The sequence below is a fragment of the Zalophus californianus genome, chromosome 4, assembly GCF_009762305.2.
Source record: "Zalophus californianus isolate mZalCal1 chromosome 4, mZalCal1.pri.v2, whole genome shotgun sequence".
NCBI classification, from domain to species: Eukaryota; Metazoa; Chordata; class Mammalia; order Carnivora; family Otariidae; genus Zalophus; species Zalophus californianus.
This window is the reverse complement of record NC_045598.1, coordinates 62,300,084-62,320,076: the sequence shown is the minus strand read 5'-3', so window position 1 is coordinate 62,320,076 and position 19,993 is coordinate 62,300,084. Positions and strand designations below refer to the sequence as shown.

At 41.6% G+C, this 19,993-nt stretch overlaps 1 protein-coding gene across 5 annotated transcripts in view; it reads right to left on the bottom strand.

Moving 5' to 3' along the window:
* LHX8 (LIM homeobox 8) overlaps positions 1-19,414 on the bottom strand; it is a 56,830-nt gene extending 37,416 nt beyond the window's left edge. For 3 of the 5 annotated variants that reach the window (XM_027619160.1, XM_027619170.1, XM_027619131.1), the window contains exons 1-7: positions 19,298-19,414; positions 13,252-13,338; positions 12,689-12,850; positions 8,794-8,915; positions 6,584-6,804; positions 5,973-6,076; positions 1,422-1,517 (exon numbers count right to left, since the gene is read on the bottom strand). In XM_027619160.1, coding sequence (XP_027474961.1) covers positions 1,422-1,517; positions 5,973-6,076; positions 6,584-6,804; positions 8,794-8,915; positions 12,689-12,850; positions 13,252-13,326 — 780 coding nt within the window. In that variant the 5' untranslated portion in view covers positions 13,327-13,338; positions 19,298-19,414. Of the gene's footprint in view, positions 1-1,421; positions 1,518-5,972; positions 6,077-6,583; positions 6,805-8,793; positions 8,916-12,688; positions 12,851-13,251; positions 13,339-15,086; positions 15,135-19,285 lie in introns of those variants that run through there. The other 2 variants (XM_027619140.1, XM_027619150.1) reach the window with 2 other exon arrangements.
* Between the last annotated feature and the right edge of the window lie 579 nt (positions 19,415-19,993).

The following is a 19,993-nucleotide window of genomic DNA, read 5'->3' as shown; positions in this document are numbered from 1 at the left end:
AAAGAAATCTTAAAAAAAAAAAGAAAAGAAATATCAGCCACCCAATTTAAGAAATAAAACATATATACAACATTGGATTTTACCTCCCCCCAAACCCCCAACTAAATTTCATCTTGCTGGTTATGGTTACTCGCATTAATTCTGTAAACTTTTTTGAACCTTGAATGTTATTTAAAATTATTTTCTATTTCCCTGATTTCTCTATAAGATCTTGACACAGTTGGCCAGCTCCACCTTGAACACATCCCTTTGGCTTCCATGATGCTTTTCTACCAGACTCATTCCTTGATCCTGGCTGTTACTATGTCCCTTTCAAATAGCACCACTCACCCTCCCCTCTCCCTAAAGTTCATTCTTCTCTTTTTACTGCCTATGATCTTGTTCTAAAGGATCTTACCCAATTTCATGGCATTGGATCTTTTTGTTTGAGTCTTGTTCATCTTTTAAAATACCTGTTTATACGCCCAACTGCCACCATCACTGTATGATTGGCAGAGCTAAAAGGAAATTCATCTCCTTCCCAATTACAAACCATCTTTCTTTGACTTGAATATTCCTGTCAATAGCACTATTCCTACGGATACTCTGATTTCAAATTTAAGAGTCATCCTTCACTTCTCTCTCCTTCCCCATTATAGTGTCCATGTCCTTTTCTTGTCTCTCTGCCACCAGCACACATGCAATAAAATGTTTCCCAATGAATTTGAGGTCACTACCCCATTTAAGTCTCTTAAAAAAATCACTACCTTGCTGGGTATCCCAACTAATCTGTATATCTCTAATCTAGCTCTTCCAACCCTAATTCTTGCCATTTGCTGCCACCAGCTACCATGGCTTTCTCCTGCTCGGGACAGAACTCTATAATCACAGGCCCCTATAAGTTCAGCTCCAACAATTTCATCTCTCACAATTTGCAGATATAAAACTAACACTTCAGTGAATTTGCTCTAATTCATCCTTCCCTAGTTTTGTTCACACCACTTCCTCTACCTGGATCTTTAACAAAGGTCATCAAGTCCCCCTTCACTCACTCACACACACACACACACACACACACACACACACACACACACACACACACACACACACACACAGACTCACAGAAAAGTGGAGAAAAATTACTGGCTTCAGAACCAGATCTAGCTTGGAACTACAGTTTTTTTTCAGGTTGAGGATCTTAGGGTTGCTGTGAGCACTGAATGAAGTAACTTGTACACAAAGTTGTTTAACAATTGATAGCCCAGCCCAAGCAAACTAATTATCAGGTTTAAAAAAAATTGTTGGCGTAAACCTAAAATGGGAAGCTAATGCTTTGATATTTCTCACACACACACACACACACACACACACACACACAGCACATTTATAAAGACCTAGAATAGACCTTTTAGTATCTCTTGATTAACCTTTAAAATAATCACCTGTATCACACGTCTGCTCAAGCCTGTCCTTTCTGCCAGTTTCTGGAGGGTCTGTGCATCTGGGTTGTTGTCCTGAGCAAACTGTGCTTGCATAACCTGTTTTTTTTTAAAAAATAAAAAATAAAAAATAAAGGTAGTAAATAGCTAAATATAAGAAACTCAATCTTCTGCATTTTGATGACAGGAGAGATAAGACATGCACAAGAAAGTAAGATACTTGTATTTTATTACTTGAAAATCAATATGGGTGAATGAGTATAAATGAAAAGAAAGCATATGCTGTAAATTTACAAACAAGTCGCTACAATGAGATCTTTAAAAAAAATAATTCATTTCAACATAAAACTCATCTCTCAACTATGCTGCTAAAAATGAGCTCACCTTTGTTCTTCCATTCTTCTACAAATGAAATAAATGGTATGTCTATTTACCATTTCTCCCATTGTTAAAAATTTCTTGCATTAGAAAACTTTTAAAAATACAAAAATCCTATCAAACTTATCTCCAACCTCTACTAAGCTAAATAGGCTCTTACTACAATTTTTTAATCAGTCAGCAATTGTATACAGTGCAACAGATGGATTCCATACTCCAACATTAATTGTTTTGAGCACTTGCTCCATGCAAAACAATATCAGGGATCTAAAAACAAGATATCAATCAGCCCAGTGAATAGGAATTTCCTGGAATCTAAACATCTGTATATTGAAAAAGCTCTCAGGTGATTTGATATGAACCTTTGGATTAGAATCACTGTGCTAAGTGCCATGAGACAGTGACACTGTGACAATGACACATGAAAAAACTGTCCCTGGTCTCACCTTTTGAGACAAAGATATGGACGTGCCAATAACTACAACACAAGGTAAGGGGAGAAGCATAGAGTGGGAGGGAGTACCAGAATAAAGCATAAGCCAAGGGCTTTGGATTCTTTCTGAAGAGGAAATCATGGGACTCAAGAGGGAATATTTGAATTTTATTACTTAAAAGTCAATCAACTGAGGAAAGTAGTATAAAATATAAAGGATTATGAAAAATGGGAGAGGGAGTCTGTCATCCAACATAACTGTACATGTCTATGGGTGTGGGATGGGGATAACCAACCTCCCTAAAGACCTTAGCCACCACTGGCCTGAACACCATTTTCCATAGGCAAAATTAATTGCATTCTCCACTATGTTCCTCATCTAATACAGACTTCTGCCACTGCACACATCACAAGGCAGCTAATTAATTCACTGGCAAGTCTAGCTCTCCATAGCGAAGTAAGCTTCTTGAGGGCAAAGGGAATGTCTTATTCTTCATACCCCCAGGAACTAATACCATTTCCCATCACACAGTATGTGCTTAAGGGTTTGTAACACAATGAACCCTGACAATGTGAGGAAAAGTTGAAGATAGTATGGAGAAAAAGACCAATGTTGTTCCAGGAAACCTTACAAAGTTTACAAATTATATAATTTTTTCAGTTCTGTTTAGTGACTCCTAGAATAAGGTATTCCTGGCTTCCTGTCCAACCATATTTGTTCATACACTCACTGTAAACAGCATGTATTTTTACTTTTAAAAATGGGCAAAACTGACCTAAAAGTTTATAATTTCACTCAGTTCACCTCATTCTTCCTTTCTTATTCCAAATGTGTTACTTCAATATTGTCATGTACAAATGGTTGTGTTCATATGTAGTTGAGCATGTAATATCCCAAAGAGAAAAAAGAATGAGCAAATTAATGGTCTTTGTTTTTTTAATTTTTCAAGAGGAAAAGCTAAACAGATATTTAAGGATTTGCTTGTTAGGCCATTATTGATAATTTATAAAACAAAAAAACAGCATGCTTTTTCACAAAGGCATTTCAAATTCACAAGTTTAATAATGAAACCAAGTTATACTTAATAAAGCAATTTCTCATCAAGGAATAAAGCAAAACTTAAATGAACACTGATGGTTTAGAATCAGTATATGCTAAAGGGAAAGTAAGATGTGCTTATCAATGTTTAATCTCTCTCTCACACACAAAAAGCCTTTTAATTTCTACTTAATTTCATTGTTCTTCAGTCACTAATGATGTTGAAACCCACCCCACTTCTTTTCTGAGGTCTTTTTAACATGGTCAAGGAGTGAGCCTTTGTAGACATCATTTTAAGGCCAGGAAATCCCAGAAAGGACGGGTATCTACATAGTAGCAGCTGACCAAGTCAATCTGAAAGTGGATTAAAATAGGTGCTAACCTTGGCATGTTTTATATTCATAATCATGGAGCAAGAGCTTCCACCTACAATATGCAAACCACAACATTGGCAGGAACTCCTTAAATACCATTTCTACAAACGGGACCATATTTGAAATATTCTTGCCAACACAAAATGTTATTCTGTTGTGAGCCTTTCTTCCCGTAAATTTCTAAATAATTTTGGGAAATTATCGTGTTTATTCTTCCCATGTTAACTCTCCTCTGTCCAAAGCAGTATTTCATGAATAGTCTTGACTTATTGATCACCTGTAATATTTTGTTATTCTGCTGAATTCAAGCACTATTTGAATATATTCAGTTTTCTGAAAGGACAATTTGACAATGAGGGTACATTGTCTGATCAGAGGTTCTAGCAAAATATAATGATTTAAGTTTTTAAAAAATTTACAGCTATGTTTTCCAGATTCCTCAGGTATAAAGAACCACTTGAGGACAAAGATTGCGTCTCATTTGTTTCAGCCATCCCTGGCATAAGGCAGATACTAAGAAATCCTGAAAAAAATGAGTATATGCTTTGAAGGCATATCACTTCTATTTTCATTCTTTTCTATTTTCATTTTTTAAAACCTATGGTTACAATATATATCTTTAAAAACTTATGCAAGATTTGGAATCTCACTCTTGTTTTAGCTGCTGCTGCCATTAAGTGGAGCTTTTATTCCACTCAGGATCTGGTGGCCAAGCAAAATGAAAACACCAGAGGATTGGGGAAGTTTCCAAATCTCTTCTCTGCTATTCCCTTGGTAGTCTGCCTTGAGGGGATGCACCTCTTGGATGAGGCTACCTACATCAAGGAATTAGTGTTAAGAATTAAAGGAGAGAATGTAGATAAATGCCTAGCATAGGACTCGACACACACAAACTTTCACAAATATTATTCCCTCTTTAATTAGTACCTGTAACTATCTTCCTATATAAAATTGTATATCTACCTGAAGTTGTTTCAAGTTTTCACTATTATAATATTAATAACTTTAATTTCTCATAAACTTTTACTGTCAGCCTTATGATTATTAAAACTACAGCCAGCCCTTCATGGAAACAGCCCATTTTAAAAACCATATATTTATACTAGAAATTCTATTTTAACTCCGACGTCTTTTAGCTGCTAGTATTTTGCTCCCAGGTCTCCCACAGGTATTCATATCTCCTAATTTAGGGCTTTATGTGATCTAAGTTCCCTTGAAATACTTGTATCACATTAAGGTTTCTTTCTTAATCATTCCCTCAAGTAAAAATTCTCTCTTAAAACCCTTTTACTGTATTTATCTTAAACACTGCCAAGTCTTAGATACCATATGTGATTTTCAGAATATTACTTTTACTCAATTGCTAACATTGTATAAATGTCCTTTAAAGTTTGAGCTAAGATACATCCTATGTGTAAAGCACCCAGTAGTACACGGTAGGCGCTCAATAAATGTTACTTTACCTTACCATAAAACAAATACCTCATCCACATTAATCTTTTAGAAAACGTGATTTCTTTATCTGAAAAAATGTCAGAAAGAATCATTATATGTGTAGACTTAAAGATAAAGCAAGGAGTAATTATTTTTTTTGACAATTGACATGAGTTGAACTTATAACAATTATATTTAGGGCAACTAAACTGAAATAATCCCTCCTTTTTCAGGGGACATAATCAACCTTCAGCATCAAACTATAGAATTAGCTCCCTCTAGCCCTTTTAAAAGCAAGAAAAGGTTTACTTGGTTGTGGAGTCAATAACTAGATTCCTGTTGTTTATGGTAAGGCATATTCAATTCTTTCCTATTCAGAAAATTATACAAACTTAGCCATTAAGAGGCTCGTTGTAATTTGTTAAAAAGGTGAACACATTAGTATCCCATAAGCCCACATACTGTATGTCTCTTTCTGTTAATAGTCTTAAAATATTTTGTCTTCTATCCCCATTATAGGTAGTAATGTAAATAAATGCCTTGGTTAAACTGATTTTATCAGGAAGTCAGGACTGATCAATATTTTGTTTGCACTTTGACGTTAATACCAATAAAACCCGGGGAAATAAAGCTTGAATGACTAGTTCATACCAGGTCATGACTCTGGAAATACTGACAAACATTTTAGAGCTATAAGTATGTTTTCATACATTCACCAAGTTAGAATTCATTAAAAGCACAGGCTAACTTTTTTGAAAACATGAAAATGTTCTTAAGCAGCATGAAATTGTTTTGGGTGTTTTGGGGAAGGGGCAGGGAAGTTGGGGGATTTTTTTTGTGTTGTTTGTTTTGGTCAGGAGGGACTTCAAAAATCATAAATTCATTGTCATGTCTACCTGGAGCTGATCTGCTGTAAAGCTGGTCCGAGCTCTTTTTGCTGGTTTTGGATGATTAACATCTTGCTCTGTGAGGAGGGCACCTTCAACGCTAATCCCATTGCCTGCATTTGAAAAACAACAGCATACATGTTGGTAACTCAAATGGGTCCGCTGATCAAGTAATAATATGTTTCTTGTATCTCTTGGCTTCGTGTGAAATTGTAGATTGCCCAAATCTGTCAGTTAAGTTTTAAAACGCACTAGAAATATTCTGTGGAAACAATATATAGGCTTGTATATTTACTCAAAAGTGCCAAAAATTAGAAGAGCATACATCTAAGGTTCATCCTAAGAAGGCAAATACAGGAAAACAACTGGTTACAAAAAGCAAAACACAGCCTTAAATTCAAGGCTGCTGCCTGAGAATATGGTACAAGGCTAATACACATGCCATGGCTTTTCCTGCATATAAACACATGGAGATCATCACTAACAGTAGAATGCTTAATGAGTTTTACCACAATTACACTGCACAAAATAATGCATTAAAATGACCTAAGGAAAAATCGTTTTTATTCCCTGTATTCATTGTCCCAAAAGACTCCAAAGTATTTTAAGTATATATTTACCATTTTCCACTTCTCTTTTTAAATTATCCAGCATACAGTCATAATGCACTCTGCAGAGGACTTTCTCTTCCACCAAAGCAAACTCCTCTCCCGTGGAAAGTTGCCTTTTGCAAGAAAAGCAGGCAAAGCATGCCAAGTGATAGACATTCCCCTTGGCCCTCCGGACCCAGTCAGTAGAATGGATATGCCTCCCACAACGAGAGCAGCGAGTTCCATACCTTCTACATAAATACAAGAGCAGGAGGTGAAGATTTTAATATTTGGTGAAATATTCATCAGCCTGAGTAAACTAATACATTATATTACTCATTGCATTAACCTAAGTATTTACATCTTTTGAAAATGAAACAGGCATCAATTATTTTTCTAAAAGTCAATATGGTAAGCAATCAAGACTTAAGATAGGGCCACAGTTCAAATCTGTTTATAAAACAAAAACTTCTCATTGTTACTTTAAAGGAAGACTGGATTTTTTTTTTAAATAAATGCAATATGAATTTCAATATCCCTTTTGTAACAAATATCAACACATTTATAAATTACCTAGAGATTCAAGATACAAACACACATATACTCCAGATTGAAACCTGAAAGTGCAAAAGATTACAGTAAAAATATAATGACTTCTTAAAACCAAATTGAGATAATTAAAAAATGTTTTAAATATCATTTTTTAAGTTAAAATATTTAAACATTACAATTGATATTATCAAAGAACAGAAACTGTTCACCCTGAGAGTGAGGAATGAAAACTCAGATATGTTTCCATTGGTGAATAAGCTATTTCATTGCTAGTCACAGGAGGGGGAGATACATTATCTAAAACTTTCAGAGACCAACCTGGACATTAAATGCAGGTTAACTGTAACAAAATGTCAGATGTAAATATTTTTTTTCTCCTGGTCTGAGTAACTGGACATTCTTTGCTATGTCTCCTATCATAATCACAGTCATGGCCTTGCATATCCACATCAAACTAGATATGCATCTGTTTCTATTCATTAGCATATCTTTAGAGGTATTGCCAGTTTTAAGTTAATCTGAAAAAGTGAATCCTAAAACTAAATTTCGGAATATAATATGAAGTATAAAAAAATCCTGAAGAACTAGACTTTCAATAACTTCCTGAAACTACACCTTTCAAAAAGTTTTAAATTATCATAAAAACATCAATATTTGCATATCTTAAATCAAAAAGGAGGCAAATTGCTATCATTTTTGAAGAAATGGAGAGTAAACCTGATGAGAAATATATGTTTTTGGTAATTATAAAATTCTGTGACTTTATAAAATAAAGGATCTGGGTTTTATGAAGTGCTTTTAATTAGCAATTTTATTAAAATCAATCACTAAACTCTCTGAAACCAGTTTTTGAAACTGAGTATAAACAACATAATTTGTATAACAAACTTCATTATATAGTATTAATTTCCCAATTTCACGGTGAACATTTTTCTTCATTTGGAAATTCAAATAAAGAAAAAAATATGGTAATTTTAAAAGTCATGCTTAGGAATAATTTCAATTTCTAGACAGCTATCCATTAAGAATTATATCCTAGAAGAAACTGTGCATTTAAACAATTTATAGAGAGATCGCAGAAAAGATGTTACATTTAATATCTTGGGCAAATACAATCTCACAAAACAAAGATCAAAGAACAGACAAAAAAGAAACAGTATTTTTAGATAGAATAATCAGACTTGGTGTATTTCTGATACTGGAATCCTCTAAATTATATCGTTTAACACATTCTCCAAACTGCTGACATTTTGTAGGTATAACTACGGATCATTCTATAGTAAACTGGTAAACACTTAACAAAACCTTGATTTTTCCCACAATTATTTCATTTCATCTTAGCATCCCCTGCAAATAATGGACTTTGTCACAATAAGTCATCTTATATTTTACACCTATGCACAGCGAGAAGTTTCCCTGTTTTTAATATCTAAACCTTTCATTCCCAAAGAGGAAATAATTATTTTAAATTAGTTTTTGTATACTGAATTCCTAAAACACATAAACATGCTTATTGTATTTGTTTTGATATAAGTTATACCTCAAAAATGTGAAGCATTCTCATTTTGAAATCCATTATATAAGAAAAACTGGGTTTCCATACATAAAACTGGACAAGGAAGCTTGTTTACAAAATTCTCTTAGCATATTATCTTGGAGTGTCTACTAAAAAATGTTCCACAGTGTACCTGAAATAATCAAGTTTGCAGAAAATGTCTTTGTCTTTAATATAACAGCTGGTATGCCTTCCTAAGGAGGTCCTACAGACACTGCAGGAGAGACACCGAACATGCCAGCACAGGTCATTCACCTGTAAAGGAAAAGAAGCAATTGTAATACCGCACTCACAGTATCGTTCATTGGTTTTGTGTGCTAAGCAATTTTAAAAACTGGCTCCTTAATATTTTAACATATGCGCTGAACGTTTCTATCTAAAAGGTGTAATTTACACAAATATGTGTCTAGATATATTCCCTTTCAGACCCGAACCAGGAAAATCACAATAGCATATTTTACACTGTGTGTTAAATTGTTTATTCCTTTGAAGAATTCAGGGTGTGTGCTTTTTTTTCTTTTTAAAATCGAACTTCTATGAATATGGAAAATTTCGGTCACTTTAGAGTCCTATATACAGGCTTGTTTTATTTTTTCTTTCACCAAATTCTTCCCACCAGGAAACCTGGTAGCTAAAGAAGTCAAGCCACATACCTTCTCAATCTATTTTTTGGCCAAACAATTATAAATGTTACACTAGTTGAAGTGAGAGAGAAAGAAAGTGAAAAAGAAGCTTTGTAAAATACTTACCCTTATAAAGAAGCCAGGCAATCCATTTCCCTTACCAAACAGAAATTGCTAAGGTAGATTTAAATGTTGATATGGCTACCTTCTAACATTAAATTATAGAATCAAGGAGTATATTATTGGAACCCTAACTAATGATTTGGCTACTGGAGAAAAAAATTAATCTGATTATAAGTGGTTCTAAAAAGGCACCCAAGCACTGTTTGCCATTTATATTCCAAGTAATAAGGCATAAAATGTGTCTAATAAATCACACCACTTTATATTTTCTAAATATATGAACATGAAATATTGTCAATTCAGGGAACAAATCATAATAACCCTCACCTTAAACTGTTGCCATAATACTATAAACACCACAACTTCAGCCTTCAAAAATGAAGATGTGTATTGGATTGAACTTGCTTATAACACAGGCTCCCAACGTTTGCTCTTGTTAAATGGACACAAGAATTGAGTTTATGTTTAACCAGTTAAGCATAATTTCATTTCATATAAAAGAACAGCAACGATGCAAAAACACCCTACAAATGGATCTAATGTCTAAAATAGTAATTGGGAAACCGTGAAAAGGGGAAATTGTGAAATAGCCTTTATTATGAAAGTGTAGCAAAAGCCCTATCTGTCCAATGATTCTATCAGATTAGCACTACTGTTCAAAAATGTTTTTTCAAAATGTTTGTGATACAAAATATGAAAGGTACTTTGAAGCTGAAGGAAAAGTTTCACTTGCTTCTAACTGCAGGTATAGGCCTCTTTCCTAAACATTAATGAAGAGTATCATTTTGGTGAAATTTTTTAAATTTTAAGTTTTGCTTACTACATAGGAAAACTTGGAAGAAACAAAGGAAATCAGAAAAAATATTAACAATGGTTAATACTATCCTAGAAATAAATATGTATTTTCCTTCTATTTTTTCCTAACATGGGACAATTAAAGTTTAGAAATACAGGCTTCCTTTAGCATTCCAATGCATAGGGACTTCTACATTTTGATCTTATCCAGGCTCTTCTTTTTCCTCTCTCCAAGCAAGTATAGATTCAGGCTTCAGAGCAGAATCATGGCTATCTTCTACCTCCCTAAAACCAAACCTAATGCCTGGTTTGTCACCTTTTCTTAAAGTTTACTTTACAAGGAAAAGAATGTTCATCTTCCATTTCTTTTCCAGGCAGGAAAGTAAGGTAAAGAGAGAAAATTCTAGAGAATACAGACCTTTCCTGATGGCTGTTATTGATCCAATTTGTATATGTATATGGGACCAAGCCAGATAAACCATCCAAACAGGGCACTGAAATATTAGATGAGGCAAAAGACACATCTAATTCCTCTCCTACTTTAACTCAATTTTACTTGCCTCATGAGATGATGTTTTTCTATATTAAATGGTTTCTATATTTTCTATATTAAACAGTTGTACCCTCAAATACTCTACTAGGTCTATCAATTATTTTTCACCAGTGACTCAAATTGAATTTAAACTTCTCTTTTAGAATCACTCAAATGAAAAAAAAACAACTCAATTTTTATATAATCGTATAATGTCAAACTTTAGTCCGAGCTAATATACTAACATACTAATATGTACAAAAAAGGGACAGAATAAGACTGTACATAGAAGACTTCACTGGGAGGACAATAGTCCTACAACAAATAGCTTTATATAAGTTATTTAGATAACTTAGGCATTTTATATAAGTAAATATACAAATATATTCTTAACATATAAAAGTGAATACTAGAAACAATATCTACTTCAGACGTGTGTTGTCATTTTATAATGACTTTTTTCTAAATCCTCTCTGGTATGAAGTGCTAAAGGCTTTATAGACCCATTTAGAAACATTCTTAAAGATTATATTATTGAGAGACCTCATTGAAAATAACAAACTAGTTTTGATCCAAAAGATGATTTTGAGATATCCAAAAAAGCTCAGGTCTAGAAACAGGGTATCTTAAAAACGTAGATTTAAAGAGAGAGCCATGTTAATTGGCCAGCTTTAAGACTCAATCCCCAATTAAAATTAATTTAGTTACTTTTCAATTTTTCACCAAAACTTCTTTTGGTGCTTAATCTGGGTTGTATCTATAAGGTATTATTCCCACTTTACAGATTAAACAGCTTTATACATTGAGGTAGAAATTTAAATTTAAAGAAGCCCAATAACTTGCTTTTTGAATTCATGCTCTCCATAATTAATCCTTCTGAAAAAATGGGGGGAGGAGGAGGGGGTGGGGAGATTGATGAGGAGGGAATAGAAAGTGTACTGGTTTGCTACTAATTCAGTGTAGGAGAGATCATTATTTTAAATAGTGGTTTTAAAGAGCTGTTGAAGTTGAAAACTCAAGGTATTAGGATTAAGACACATGGGACCATGACCCTGCACTCAGTGACATGGTTAACTGTGGCCTGCCAGAATTTACTCCAAAATTCCCACACAGTATTTTGAAAGAAGTGAAACAAATTAAGACAGTCAATTCTCAAACTAGCACTTCACCCCAGGCATCCATCTATCTTTCTTCTTTCTTTTTGCTTCCCTTCCTGCCTTCTTTCTCTCCTGCCTTCCTTCTTTTTTTGGGGGGGGGGTGGGATGGGGGGTCTAACTTTATATGGATTTCCATTTTTTTCACAAGCACTGGAGGGGACATTAAATAAGCATTGGGTGGCCTTCAAATATTAGTAAGAGGAAGGAGGTACTGAAACTGGTTTTTTATGTACATGGTCCTACAAACTTTTACTTTGGAAAAGCCTCAGGCGACTGTTACTAAACATAAAACTATGTAAAAATTCTGTCCGGAAAAGATCCTTTAAGGCACTTTACAGTGGTCCTTACCAAAGGAGACACCGCAAAGGGGAATCAGCCAACATATACTGACCAGGAACTCTTAGAAGCAGGCAGGTGTAGGGGTGTTATTGGGGGCGAAGGGACCATTACCCAGGCTCGGTAAAAATAATCACGCAGGACCCTGTTCCAAAATGAGTAAAAGGATTAACCCACTTTTGCTTCTCTACAAGTCGGTGGTTGACTCTTGTATAACCACCCCGGGGTATCGGCTCTTCTAGACCACGACGGGTCATATACACAAGCTGTTTTGCAACAACGTGGGAGATTCTATGATTTCTTCTCCCACTCTTTCGACTTACCCTGGACTGGGCTGTTTTGCTGAGAAAGCCTACAACCTGCCTGAAAACTTGAAAGGAAAAGGGGGGGGGGGAAACTTTTCTCTTTTCCCAAAGTTCCCCGGTAACCCCGCTCCCCTTGGGCCTCGCGGTTCCACCCTACCTTGAGAAGGTACTTGTCCACGATCTCCAGGCCGCAGCTGTTACACACACACTTGCCGGGGGGGCAGACAGAGCCCGAGGCCATGGACCGGGGCGAGGACGACGGGGACAGCGGGGCCGAGGAGGAGCACGAATCCTCGTCCCCCGCTCCCTCGGGGCTCACCTGAAGGAAGCCGAGAGGCGCAGTCGCAGGCGGTTCTAGACACCTCCTCCTCTCCTCATCCCACAGAACCGCCCGGCCTCCCCCACCCCTTCCCCTCCTTTTCCTCGGGCCACCCCCAGTTCGTGAGGTCTTGCTCCCCGCTCTCTCCCCGGGGTCCAAGCTCCCGCCAAGCACCCGCTGGGGCTGTCGACCCCTGACCTCAAGGACCCAGGGAGCCTTACAGTTCGGCCCAGCCCGTCCCGCCAGCTCAGCTTTGCACCACGCCCTGCCCCAGGCCCTCTTTCCACCCGCTCCCCGAGGGACCAGCTGGGCCCAGGAAGGAGCGCGGGGACAGCGGCCCTTCGTCCTGGGCCGCCTCCACACGTCCAGTCTTGCCAACAGCCGTGTCCCTCCCCACTCACCAGTCCCTCTTCCCCGGCGCCTTTTCGAGTCCTCGCGGCCGCCAGGGCTGCAATCCGCCCGCACTCCTCCGACATGAGCCCCTGGCACTGCGGGGTGGGAGGAGGGGAAAATGGGGAAAAACGGAGGGCAGAACTTCAGAGCCGGCACGCTCAGCCCCGTGCCTCGGCTTCTGGCACGCGGAGCGGGCTAATGAAGGCCCCCAGCGCGCCGGGTCGCGCGTGCAGCCGTCAGGGCTCCAGGGCCCCGGCGCCGCGGGCAAACGGGCGGGAGCGCAGCCTCCCTTGTCAGCCTCCGGCCGCGGCGGCGCAGCCCGAGCGCGCGGCAAGGCGGCCACCGCAGCGCTGAGGGCTCGCCCGGCGTGCTGCGGCGCTCTCGGGGCCGCGGGTCCCTAGCGCTCACCGGAGCAAGTCGGTTCCCGCCCCCCTGCCGGGGGTAACAAGTTAATAACAATCATCCCAGCACAAAGCATTTTCCTTCTAGACGTCAATCACGACAGAGCGGGGATCACCAGCCTAAAGCGGGTGCAAGGGGCGGGGGGGGGGGGGAGTGGGAGAAAAGAAAAGAGGATTGAGGAGGGGGTGGGGGAAGAAACTTGATTTCTTTAATAACCTCAATTAAAAGAGCAAGACACATATATATTTTTAAAAGGGAGCTTTTTGAATTGGATAGCCCAAAAGGTGAAGAGGTTTAATAGGACACTTGAAAGCTAATTACAGCGGGATTTAAGAAGCCTGGTGTTTGTTCCGATGACAATTTGAATGAAAATGCTTCAGATTAAACCAAGCCAGCAGCTCTTTCGTAAACTTACAGCAATTAGAGCTGCGAATGATTTACACTCGTTTCTTTAAGGTGTAAATTGCCACTTATAGCTCAGTAAGTCAACATTTGAGCTACTAAAGGATTATTTTTAACCAGCGCAAAAAGCGGGACGAATAATGGAAAATATCCAGCTGAATTTAATTTGTGCCATTAAAACTCACCCAACCTCGGTCAAAATGTTTTAAAGCAACAGCGCGCATTACTCAAGTGTTTCCAAGCCTTTGCTGGAGTTTTGTTCTTAAACGAAAACGCAGCCTCTCTAGGCTTTTTCTGCCTTCGTCTACAAAAACTCCAGTTTGAGGGGAGGGGTGCGGAACTCGAGCGGCCCACACCTGCGTTTCTGACTCTTCACCTCCCTCCTTCCGGCTGCGCCAGGCGAGACACCGTCGGAACCCGTGAGACCCCCCCCCCCCCCGCCCGGCCCTCAGCGGGGACCCTCCGGTGCGCTCCCGGCCTGGCCCCAGCGCCGCCGCTCGGAGGCCGCATCCTCTCAGACACAAAGAGAGTTTAAGCAGAAAAGTACGGCTTTCGCTGGGTATTCCCCGCCAACGTCCGACAAAGTCATTGGTACCCAAAGCGGGTCCCTCTGAGGCGCTCAAACAGGCTGCAGATGATTTTCAAACTTAAAACGCGAGACACCAACGGGTCCTGCCTCCAGAGTGAAGTGAGCGCTTGTCAGTTTTCCCCATCTCCTGGACGAAAGGTGTGACTCGTTTGCCCTGGGTTTTGCCCTTTTCTTATTTTTGGTATTTCAAGTGAAATGGCCCTCCTGGCCCGCCCTGGGATCCCCCGAGGCCCTCCAGGAGCCACGACTCCCTCTGTCTCGCCGTGGGCCCGCGGCGCCGCGGGTCGTCCAGCGGCCAAAGGCGCGCCTCTGGGCGGGCGAGCGCCCGCGAGCTGCTGGACGCAAGGAGCCGAGCCTCTGGTCCCACCCCGACAGCCGCCCCGACCTCCCGACTCGCTCTTCCCCACGCCACGGTCACTACACGGCAAATAGAACAAAAGCACGACTCACATGTACCCGAGAACGCCTTAGGCTCGAGGCTTCGTCTCCCAAATTACAGTCTCCATGCCTCAGGTTAAGTGAGCTTGTGGGGAGGGGAGGCAATGATTACTGACTAACGCTACTACGTAATAAAAAAAAAAAAAAAAATTGCCAGGTCTGAAGATGAGGCCGTTACAGGTAATTTCTGAACCTTGTTTAGGAGCCCAAACAGCTCGCGTTTCAAGGAAAGTGCAATTCAGCTGGTCTGGCCAGGCGTCAGCTCGCTCACCTTCTCAGGGGGAACTGCCAGCTCCGGCACGTCCTTTTCTTCTAGTTTACACACAAACATCTGATCGCTTTTCCAATACATGGCACTGCTAGGGCTGCTTATCGCATACCAACTCCAGAGGGTCAGCGGCCGTCCGGGTCTGCCGATCTTCCCCCCTCCCCCGCGCCAAAGCTCTAATAAAAGCTGACACGGAGAAGAGTAAGAACGCTACAAGCAAGTCTTCGTCCAAAGAGGCCGCTGTGGCCGTTACCACTCTGGCGGACTGTTCTTAAGATTCTTATCCCAACTTCACTGAGGTCTGTCCCTCCAGGAAAAGGAAAAAAAAGTTTTGTTTTCCAGAGGGTGGAACCTTACATAAAGGGAGGGAAGGGGGTGTGTGTGCAGGGGGAGTCTTCTCCTGGAGGAATAGCCTCACCTCCTTAAGGAAAACCCGCCTTCTGTACATGTTAAGATCTTTATCAGAGCAAGCCAACTTACTCCAGATTTAGTAATAAAGAGGGGGGAAAAAAACAACACTGGGAATGGCCTGTTAACTTTTGACTTAAAAAAAAAAAAACTGCTCTCTGCATTTGCCGTGGCTTTTTAATTCTCGCTCCCCAACCAAAACCTAAACAAAGATTCAAGTTACATCTCTTTCTGCAGCAAGCAGAAGGGGAAGCAGAGGTCTGAGTGACTTAAACTTTTTAGTCATTCTCCTGAAACTCGCAGCTCTCCTGTCTAGCCGAGGAACTCCACCGCTCCCTGGCAGCCTGGGGGCTGACTTATCTAGCTGTTCCCGCTCCCTTTGCGAAAAGTTTTCTCATTAAGATAAAGAAGGAACATCTGAGCAGCACAAAAGCTTATGATTTGCGACTAGATTTGGAAATCAAGGCTACAAGAAAGACAAAAGTATGTTGCTAATAGTATTGCTCTTTCATCTCATCCTAGACAAAATTTAAGCCCTAGAAGGGGCCAGTTCCTGCCTCAAATGTTGGCTGTGGGTTTGTGGACGGGAGGGCGGTGTTCTCAGAATACCGTAATTTTGATGAGGATTGGAGTGTATGTTTAAATAGCTTCTTTATGATGCAAATTTTACTTCATTATTTAGTGTGTAAAGGGGAATTTAGTAAGAGACTAACAATATTTTTATTTCCAATTTTCCCTTTTTTAAGAAACGAAACAAAGCAAAATATAATTTAAGAATACCTGGGAGTCTTTCCTAAAGGCCTTTAGTAAAATCATGTAATGTTCCAATTAAACCGATATATAGATATCTATATATAATCTTATATATTCGTATCTCCTTGCCTTGTTTGTCTAGAAGAGTAAGATCGAAGGGCTCTCGCCCAGACAGGTCAACAGCAGACTAGAGGAGGGGCAATGGGCAGAGATAGGTAGCCTTCCTGTAATGAAGTGAGTCTGTATAACAGTCTGGGACCCAGCAACGACTGCAAATTTAGTTTTCCCTCAAGTACATTTTTCTCCCATAAACACGAGGGTGCCCATAGCATTTTCCTAATGCCATTGTTTCCCTTTTCGCGCAGCTGCGCACAGGTTAATATTAGCCATCCCCCTTCCGGTCCTATCTGGGAGATCTCGCTTAAGTTTATGAAGTGGGGCGGGTAGAGGACGCTGGGATCTGTGCCCTCTCACAGAACTGAAGGCTTGGGGCGGACCTACTTCTAGAAAAGCTAACCTGTGCGTGGAGAACAGAAAGTCTTGTGTTTTTCATCAAGTGCAAAAATTAGTATTGGGGGAAAATCCACATAATGCATTTTCCATGAAATAGCATCGGTCTCGAGATGGCTCTTCCGAATGGAAAGAAAGTCGTCAGAGCATTGGCTCTATCAGGGTGTTCATAGGGAGCAGGATTGAAAGAGGAATTAAAAAAAAAAAGGTCCAGTTCAGAGATTTAGTTACTATTCATTAGGGTCTGCAAAATGAATCTGGGGGTACTGCTTGGCTACTCTCCGGGAGAATTAATCGCTCGGGTCATTTGGAGATCCGGAGAGCGCGGGAGCTGTTTGGGGAAGTAGGGCGGGGGCGCGGGCGTTTAGGCGGTCTTTCCACCCACCCTCGCCTAATCAGTCGGCTCGGCTCTCAATCAGGTTTTCAAAATACTAATCTTGATCTAAGAGCCCCTATCTCTGCATCAGTGAAGGAAATAATCATTTTTACTGGCTTCTGGGCATGGGGAAGAAGAATGGTCGTCAGCCCTCAGAAGACATAAAAGACTGGTCTGTCGTTCGCTTTACTGCTGACGCACTGCCGGACGCGGACCTTTTCCCGGGGTGTGATTGTGCGCACACAGCCTTGCTCTGTAGGCCTCCCGGCGGTGAGTCTGTTTCTGTGTCCTCGGCATTGTAAGCCTTTGGCTGCGGTCGTGTGCGGAGGTGGGAGGAGGGGGTGTGCAGGTATTTGCTACGAATGTCAGGTCTGAGCGTCCTGTTGGTGCTGGGCCCACGGACCTCCTGACCCTTTGTCAGGGGTGAACACCTGAACGTGGCCCGGCTTCTTGGAGCTCGCGTCACACCTCTTACCCACGCTCCTCCTCCGCTAGGGCAAAGGAAAAGTTAGCCCGCTACTTCGCAGAGTTGGGTTCCTGTGCTAAAAATCAGGGCTCTTTTTGTCTTTCTAATAAGGGTTTTTAGCCCAAACTCCATTTGAAACCAATTTTGGTCGAAGGAGGACATACCAAAAAACATCATCTTGTGTTTCTGCAGGTGGGAGAGGAATTACCCGCGTTGGGTCGATTCCTACCTACTAACTTGAAATTTCTAGATGGCCATCTCTCCTTAAATGAAAATCAAGAGACCGCAAGCCCACCCAGGGGACTAACCAACACCCCCGGACTGCAAAGGCTCTTTGCAAGGCCCGAGGAAGAAACCCAGAGAGACTTGGAAGGACGCCCTGGCAAGTTGGGAGGCGCTGGGTGTGTCTCCCTAAAGCCTGAGGGGGTCAGGGAAGGGGTCTGGGTCCCCTGGGGCCAGGCCTTGATTGGAGGTCCAGGGATGGAGAGCGGGAACACCAACCCGCTCTGACCCCTACAGTTTCCACTCACCGCGAAGAGCTGCCTAATTGGGCTGCGAGCAGCTGCGAAATTTGTAATCGCCTAATAAGCCTTCCACCTCGGTAATTCTTATCAAAAGGCATAAAACTGATATTTTCACACTCGGCTTCCTCCACAGGAGCCGTTTATAAACATCCTTCATCAGTAGGATGAAATTAAGCCTGCATTGACAAAGGTCTCTGGAACTCGATATTTAAAAGCAATAGATTCGAATTAGCAAATTATTACTTTAAGTAGGGAAAGTCCCCACCAACTTGACTATTGAACCCTTTGCCTCTCAGCTCCTCGCGGTGAGTAACCACATGTTTGAGGGAACTTAACCTGGAGTTGCCACGTTACTCAAGCAACCTTCGGAATCTCGCTTCCTGAATCCGCGCGCGTCCTGGTTCCCAGCCCTTCCACCAGCCTTCGAGGACCCGCTCGGGTCAGACCCTGTGGGGACCGGGGCGAGGACAGCTGGGGCCTGGGCGAAAACGCGGTTAAACCAGAAGCGCCCAAGACTCCCGGGCCTCAGGCGCAGGGCCAATGCCAGCCATGGCACCTCTACGCTTTCCCCCCTTCAGCGACCCCGCGCCGGGGGCCGGCCCGGAGCCCTGTCGGAGGGTGAAGCAGGGGAGACCCCTGCGCCGATAAGAAAGCGCTGCTTCTGGCTGATTCTTGTGGCAACTTCTTTACCCATGAAGGTAAAAACTCGCCCTGAAGCTGCGAAAATCACACTTGGTTCAGGGTTAGGAGTGTGTCCTTTGATTTTTGCCCACCCCGTCTAACCACTGTTAATACTAATTTGGAAAGAGACTGAAGGAGATAGATTCCAGAGACTTTCTCCCACCAACTTGCGCAGCTCAGACCCACGTCACCCCTCAGAGATCGCGCAGCGGGAAACGCGCTCACCTTGGGACTTACCGGTCCCAGGCTCCTTCTCAGTTTCTGAGGGAAAAGGAGGGGCGTGTTTATTCACGCCAGGGGAGGACGCCCAAAGGTGGCGAGGGCCTCCGTCTGGTACCTCCTGGTCTCTGCCCAACTGCGGGCCGAGCCGAGGCTACCGGGCTCCGCGTGGGACAGCCGGGAGCTCACTGGCGCTGACGTAGCGCCTGGGCTAAGCCGCCGGGCCGGCCCTGCGTCTGTTGCGCTAGCTGGAGAAGCGCGCGCCTTGTTGGGGCCAGCGGTCTCCAGCGGTTCTAGAGACCCAACAACCGAAAACCACGTTCTGCGCCCCAGAGGGCTGTACGTGTGGAGTCCGTGTCTCTTTTCAGCGGGTGCGCTTGTCCCCCAAGAACGCGAGTAAACTTGCCCAGTCCTCTGCGGAAGGAGAGAGGGGAAGCGTTTCTCGCCTGATAGGACGGGTAATACGAGTGATAGAATTAGGAGCCCTAGGGAGCCCGAAATTAGTCAAGACGCAGTCTGGGGACGCTCCAGACTAAATGCTACTGCGCAAAGCGCGAAAGTCCACTACACTATTTACCCATTGTGACATTCCAAGCCCACAATCTTCGCCTTAAGCACACTTGTGGTTTACAGCTGCTAATTTTATATGCATTTTATCGTTCAGAATAAGCACAGCGGCAGGACCAGGGGAAACATGATTCTAACCTGTTTCTA